Genomic DNA, 7956 nt, shown 5'->3' on the forward strand with positions numbered 1-7956 from the left:
AGCAAAACTATAGCACCGTAACAAAATAATTTAGTGAAATATACCAAAAAATACTCTTGGCGATATATCGATACAGCAGCCCCCTATATCAATATATATATCAATATTTCAATATTTTTGCACACCCCTAGTGTAAATCTTGAATACAGGATGGACCTTGGTGGCTGAAGAGGTGTCATGCCAAAAGACACAACATCAGGAATCACAGGAGGAAAGTGGGAACTGAACCACCAATGCTCTAGTTACAGGGCAAAATTCTCTACCCCCTGTGCCACTGTAGTTATAGTATTGTGCTAGTTTGATTAAAAATCTATTTAAAATGTGTCTCTTCAACTACGCTTCCTTCCTTTTCCTGTCTTGGGGTTTTGGTCAAAATAGATAACAAACACATTCTGGTCAAAAATAAATACATAACTAAAATAAGACTAACCAATCAATTAAAAAATGTATTTCCACTAACAAGTTCTAATTCTGCTTTTACATTGTAATAGTAAATATAATAATAAAGTTAAAATAATAAATATAATAACGTTTTTTTAAGCTACAGTATGAAACTCTTTAGCCAAAAATGAATAAAAATAGAGAAAAATAAAAGTATGTGTTTTCAATTTGGTTACTGCATCCGTGCTCTGAGCGGGATTGCATCTCCACAAACCTGACTCACCGTGAAACCTGATCCCCTGAGGCTCGTTTCCATGGAAATCTTGTTCCTTTAGCTATAATATTCCACAGTAGGGCATAAAACTTATCCCCATGGAGAATGTTCTGAAAGAAAGTTACATACTGTACCTTTAAATGTCAGTGCCTGAACTATTAGAATTAAACCAGGACTAAAACAGAAACTAAAAAAGACTTAAAGGCATTAAACATCTTATATTACACATTAGACAGATTTCTGAGCTACATATGGACAATCTTAGAAAGTATATTCCACATTTTCCAGATTAAAATAATGTATTACTTAAAGGTTGTATAGAGGATTTTTAAAGGGAAAAGAACACGTGAAGAACGCCTGACACCACCTTCCTCCTCCACAGCTCCATGGGTAGAAACATCTCCCCCCGCCTCTTTACTCTAAAAATCACGCTTGTTTACAGTCAGTTTGTGTTCAGAATTATTGTTGAAGTGACCTGTCTAGAAATAATTTAGCGACCCACACATCAGTTTTTAGACCCTTCATCTGCTTCATTCATGCAATCGCTGGAAGAAGATCTCCAAGAATCACCTCAGTTTGGTTTCGCTCCTTTTCCCCTTCTCTTCTTCTTTCAGCGACCTCAAAAGCGGACTTTCTTTTGCGGCGAACTGGTCGTCGATTCTTGTCCGCCATCGCAACAAACTTTGTGCAAACTGTGCGGAAGCTACAGTTTTAAAAAGCCTCTAAGAACCGTTGCATAAACCACATAATCCCTGCACGCCGTGAGTCAGTTACACTAGAAACGTAGGAGGTTTGATTGACAACCTAACAGCCAACAGAAAATGAGGTAGCCTCGTTTTCTATTGGCTGATGTTTATCTGGCCTAACTAGGTTCACAGTTGATAGATTTTCATTCTTTTTTTTTTTGGTCATCATAATTACAAGGCTGCTGCGTCTCTGTAATGGTATTTTAAACTTTCATTGACAATTTAAGACAAAAAAAAAAAATCCATACAACCTTTAAATTTAATTCAGTGCAAAGACTTGAGTAGTGATGACAAACAAAAATGCTGCTTTTTCATGTCAGCAATTAAAAGTACATTGTGCAACTTTGGAGTGTCCGCCACAACAGGGTCTGTGGAGAGGCGACCCCGCAGTAAGAACACATGTTATTCAAGGTTTTTAGCAATAAAAACGCCATAGCTGAATAAATGCAAGATGATGAATGATTAAAGCCATACTGTGGAGCACTCCAGGCAAGGCAGTAACATCTCCATGGAGACACGCAGACAGCCTACGCCCTAGCAGAAAAGTTACACAGAGAATCTTTAACCAATTTTTCATTTTCCCAGAGTGAAAGAGAGAAACAGGAAGCTGCTGTCAGGTCTGTGTCAATAAAGATCAGTGGTTTGTTTACGTTGGAGAGGGCGGGGCTTATACGAGACAACTGCACTTGAGGGTATATTGTCCTTTGACAAAACAAGACAGGTACAGATGAGGTCAAACTGGGGTCAAATTAAGAGAAATTTCAATAATAAATACACCAGATAAAGCTACAATATAATTTGAATATTTTATCATCTAGAAGAAATAGTTTAAAGGTCCTATATTATGTTATTTTCTATGTTATTATGTAGTTTCCTCATCACAAACCCTGCATATTGAAGCAGATTATGTACTCGAGTATAATAAATTACATCATGATATTTATTATTTATTGTCGGGGCAAAGTATAAGTAAATAATGAAAGTAGATAAAGAGAGTAAAAGTGTGCCCCGGGCAGGGTGATTACAGGGTCAATAAACCAAGAGAACCAAGCAGGACTACAGCAGGATTAAACCAGGACTACAGCAGGACTACAGCAGGACTACAGCAGGACTAAACAGGACTACAGCAAACTACAGCAAGACTACAACAGGACTACAGCAGGACTACAACAGGGCTACAGCAGGACTACAGCAGGACTAAACCAGGATTAAACCAGGATTAAACCAGGATTAAACCAGGACTACAGCAGGACTACAGCAGGACTAACAGGACTAAAGCAGGACTACAGCAGGACTACAACAGGGCTACAGCAGGACTAAACCAGATTAAACAGACTACAGCAAGACTACAGCAGGACTACAACAGGGCTACAGCAGGACTAAACCAGGATTAAACCAGGACTACAGCAGGACTAAACCAGGATTAAACCAGGACTACAGCAGGACTACAACAGGGCTACAGCAGGACTAAACCAGGATTAAACCAGGACTACAGCAGGACTAAACCAGGATTAAACAGGACTACAGCAGGACTAAACCAGGATTAAACCAGGACTACAGCAGGACTACAGCAAAACTACAGCAGGACTACAATAGGATTACAACAGGACTACAACAGGACTACAAAATGATTACAACAGGACTACAACAGGAGTACAGCAGGACTATACCAGGACTATATCAGGACTATAGCAGGGCTACAACAGGATTACAGCAGGACTAAACCAGGACTACAGCAGGACTACAACAGGACTATACCAGGACTACAGCAGAACTAAACCAGGACTACACCAGGACTACACCAGGACTACAACAGGACTACAGCAGGACTACAGCAGACTACAGGAACTAAACCAGGACTACAGCAGGACTACACCAGGACTACACCAGGACTAAACTAGGACCAAACCAGGACTGCAGCAGGGCTAAAATAGGACTACAGCAGGACTACAGCAGGACTACAGCAGGACTACAGCAGGACTACAGCAGGACTACAACAGGACTACAGCAGACTACAGCAGGACTACAGCAGGACTACAGCAGGACTACAGCAGGACTAGAACAGCACCAAAGCAGGAGTGAAAAATAAATGGTTTCTGATGAGAATAATGAGAACGACAATAACTGTTTTAAGTTATTGTTACACTAATATATTGTAAACGCAAAATAAGAATCAACTTTCACATCTTTCCCACTTTGTATTTTATTTATGTTTATTACATTTTATCAGCCCTGGAATTGCTAATCTCTACTGAACTAAAGGTAAAAAAGGTAGCTGCTTTATGACATCACAAGGTGGAAGAGAGCATTCTGACCTTGAGACATGTAGCCAGACTAATAATAAAGGATTACTCGTGTGTGAATGAAACAAAACACAACTCCAGGTCTGTTTTTGAGAAGGCAACAACATTATAACACGTCTTAAATCTCACAAGAGTCAGTTTTACGCAACACAGGATCTTTAAAGACAGGAAAAAAATCAGGTACAACGCCTTTAATGCTGACAGATTGACATATTGCTCAATCCTTGTCATAAAATCATTTGCTAAATCAATACATTTCCACACAGTGAAACTCCCTTTGCCATTTCCTGTGCGTCTTGTGTGATCCTGTTGATAACACAAGGTTCAGACCCAGCCCATGTCTCTGGCTCTGCTCCAAACAGGTACGCACTCACTCACCTACGCAATCGCTCACTGCTCAAACACGAACCATGAGACTCAAACGCAACCATGGGGCATTCAGGGGAACAAAATAATGATGGGCTACGGGAACGACGTGTCTGAGGCGATGCGTTTGTTTGAATAGGGCTTTACAGACACTAGTCATTTCACGGTACGTAGGATTTTGAGGTGTTGATTAAATTAAGAAGAAAAAAAAAAAAAAGTGATTACAGATACGATACTTGCGGTGATATCCTCCTGAGGGTGCTCAACATGTTACCATGGCGACACAATGCACATATTAGCAAACACGACCAAGTAAGTTTTAAGATCATGTGTAAAAAAAACAAAAAACTTAAAGAATACAAAACTTGTGATCAATACGATATTTAGGAGTTTGATTTTCAACAAAAAGGTGAGAGTGACTGATGTAAAAACTGTGGGTTAATGCTAAACAGCTTGCGACTGTAATTTTATTTGCTTAACAGCGCGAATCATCTCAACTGTGTAATTCCAACTAAGTCAGTTCTTAGTGGTGAGATTGTGTAAAAATAGAGATCCGGTTTGAATCGTGTTTTAAAAAATGCCTCAGACAGACCAGTGCTTACAGTTAGCATCACAACTCCAGGGATTTTTGATGATATCAGATGCAAAGTATCAACACAAGTCACAGTACAACTTAAACATTTACCATAGCAACAATATGGACATAAAAAAATAAAAATAAAAAGGACACAGTAAACCACAAACCAGCCACAAAAATTTAAAGGAGTGATTTCATAAGGCATCAGTTTTTGTTATTGTTTTTGTTTCATATTAAAATGTGTTAAGTGTACCCGCAACTAGGGGCGTACTGGAGTGTCCGCCACCTGCTCGCCTCAATAGAGAAGTTACTGCTTTGCTTGGGATGTTCCACAGTATGGCATTAAACCCATCTACTTCCAGTGTTGGGGAGTAACAGATTACATGTATCGGTGTTACGTAATCAGAGTACAAATTATGAGTAACTGTATTCAGTTACAGTTACTGTTTCAGTGAGTGGTAATTGGATTACATTTACTTTGTTGAAATAAATGGATTACAGGGCGGTTATTTTCCTGTTTTCAGATTTTGGGCTAAACCAGGTCTAAACCAGGTCTAAACCCAGGACTAAACCCAGAACTAAAACCAGCACTAAAACCAGCACTAAACCAGGACTAAACCAGTACTAAACCAGGTCTAAACCAGGTCTAAACCAGGTCTAAACCAAGTCTAAACCAGGTCTAAACCAGGTCTAAACCAGGTCTAAACCAGGTCTAAACCCAGGACTAAAACCAGGACTAAACCAGGACTAAACCAGGACTAAACCAGGACTAAACCAGGACTAAACCAGGACTAAACCAGGGCCAATTTGAAGAGAACAAAGAAAACAAAGAATTTTCAGGATGTGGTTGCTACATTCATGTATTTTTAAAAAACATGACAATACTAAGTAATCCAAAGTATTCAGACTACGTTACTCACTTTAAGTAATATAATGGATTGCGTTACAAACTACATTTTGGGGTATGTAATCTGTAATCTGTAGGGGATTACATTTTAAAAGTAACCTTCCCAACACTGTCTACTTCCTTGGCGATTGGAACGGGATCACCAGACAAAGTTACAGGTGTGGGGAGTAAGAATACGTATTTTCTGACTCGTAAATGGATAAACGCGTGATAGATATATTATTATTTATTATTATTAATGTCCTACTATGGAATATTTCAGACAAAATTATATTAAAAGCAACAATGAGCACCTTAAAATGACCTGCCTCTGTGAAACAAGTTACGCTTCCATGTGTGGTCAGTAACTCCACACTCAATTTGTTTAAATCACGTAGGCTTTATTTAAACAATTTAGAGTAATTTCAACTCTTCTCGCTGTTCAGTCCGCACGAAACAAATGGTCTCTGAAACATAAGGATCATTTTGTTTTGTATCTCAATTTTCATCTCATATCTTATCTTGTGTTGTTGTTTTTCTTAAGTCAAAGTTACGACTCCCACATCCTTCTCCTACCTGAAAAGCTACTGGCTGATAAAGTAAATATTTGTATTTTCTGGTTAATAAAGATGCAAAAGAACAGTAATTTTTTCAGTAAAACTCAAAAACAATTATCTTAGTCTTCATTAAAACGCACGCAGTCTATTTCGGACCTATGGGGACTCCTAAGAATCGAACTTGGGAGTGTTTTAATTCACCCACACAGATATAACTTCTTAGAGGAAATCACATTGGATTAAATCAGGACTAAACCTGGACTCGACCAGGATTAGACCAGGATTAGACCAGGATTCAACCAGGATTCGACCAGGATTAAACAATGCGTTAGTCACTCAGCAGCAGCATCAAATCTGGGCGTTACTTCCACCTGACCCTAGTCCAGGACCAACGAAGCGGTCTCTGGGTCGCGTTCACATTTGGTCCTGTTAGATTCGATTCGGTTGGGCCCTGTTCTAGTTCTGGTTTAGTTCAACATTTAATTCCAGTTTAGAACCACTTTTGGATGTAGTGATTTTGCAAAAGTAAACGCAGTCAAGGATGAAGCCAGGAAAATTTCGTACCATTTCAAGTTTGCATGCAATCTGTACGCGTTTACGCACTTTTACGCACGTTTACGCACAAGTTTACCCCCATAATTTTTAAAATATGAATGAACGGGACTGACCTATCGACACCAGCTTGATATTTTCTCGCTCCAGAAACTCCAGCGCCACGGACACGTTCTCCAGCTTCATCTGCCTGAACGTGGGGCGCGCGTGGTATTTGCGGTACATTTTCTTTTGGCTCAGGACCTCGAGCAGAGCCACGAGCCGCAGTCCGTCCCCGAGGTCCAGCTGCAGGTCGGCCACGCGCTTGTTCACGCATTTCAGGTGCTCGTTGATCCAGCGCGTGAACGTGTTCTGTTGGATCTTCTTCCACGGCGCGTCCTCGGCCAGGTCCTTCTCTGTGGCGGGCATGGTTCGGGTGGTTCGGTTACAGCCGCTGTCGGTTCCTGTTCGGGGATTTTCGGTTCCAACGGTTCCTCCCTGGGCTGGGTCCCTTCTCGCTGCTCTTTGTGTTGCGTGTGTGTCGTGTTGGTTGCTTTGAAAGGACTCGGTCAAACTCCACAAACTCTGCCCTCCTGCTGCCTTCACGGAACCTGGGGAAGTTTTGGCTTCAGGTAAAGTAGGACGGCACCTGAACGCAGTGGCGGTGGGCTGGACGCCACCTGTTGGTCACACAGACAACCCGCAGTACAATGGTCTGATTTTCAATTTGAGCGATTTCAGAGATTTGTATACACACTTACACTATTTAAATGTGTTCCAAGTTTTGCCAGGTTGCGACGTATATTATAATCTACTTTTGTACACAATCAAAATATTAAACACATATTAAATTACCCACATAAGAGTCTTGTTTATATTTATGAACACATCATTGTGATTAAGCAGTTTTTACCTCTAATTAATCTTCTGATAAAAAAAAACACAAACACAACAGATAGCTTATATGGAGTTTGAATTTTGTATAATTTTACACTATTGATATGGGTTCCAAATTTTGCCATGTTATCTATTTGACTTTTATACTGAATAAGTGTAAAAATAAAACAATATATACAATTTATATAACTTTTAAATTACCCAAATAAGAGTCTAAATTGTTGTCAAGGTAAACGATTTGTAAAAATGTTATTGATATTGACAAGTTTCCAAATATTGCCGATGACTTATTTTACCTCTTTAATTTATACCGAGTAGTAGTAGTAGTAGTAGTAGTAGTAGTAGTAGTAGTAGTAGTAGTAACAGTAGTAGTAACAGTAGTAGTAGTAGTAGTAGCAGTAGTAGTAGTAGTAACAGTAGCAGCAGTAGTAGTAGTAG

The 7956-nt window shown here is 39.6% G+C and overlaps 1 protein-coding gene across 1 annotated transcript in view; it reads right to left on the reverse strand.

Moving 5' to 3' along the window:
• Window positions 1–7364, reverse strand: part of LOC110157711 (filamin-B) — a 115378-nt gene extending 108014 nt beyond the window's left edge. Inside the window, 1 exon segment of the mRNA XM_055159537.1 lies at window positions 6759–7364. Coding sequence (XP_055015512.1) covers window positions 6759–7050 — 292 coding nt within the window. The 5' untranslated portion in view covers window positions 7051–7364.
• Between the last annotated feature and the right edge of the window lie 592 nt (window positions 7365–7956).

This window comes from Boleophthalmus pectinirostris, unplaced genomic scaffold (genome assembly GCF_026225935.1).
Source record: "Boleophthalmus pectinirostris isolate CB_2022bp ecotype Guang Dong unplaced genomic scaffold, ASM2622593v1 HiC_scaffold_23, whole genome shotgun sequence".
In the NCBI taxonomy this organism is placed as follows: domain Eukaryota; kingdom Metazoa; phylum Chordata; class Actinopteri; order Gobiiformes; family Gobiidae; genus Boleophthalmus; species Boleophthalmus pectinirostris.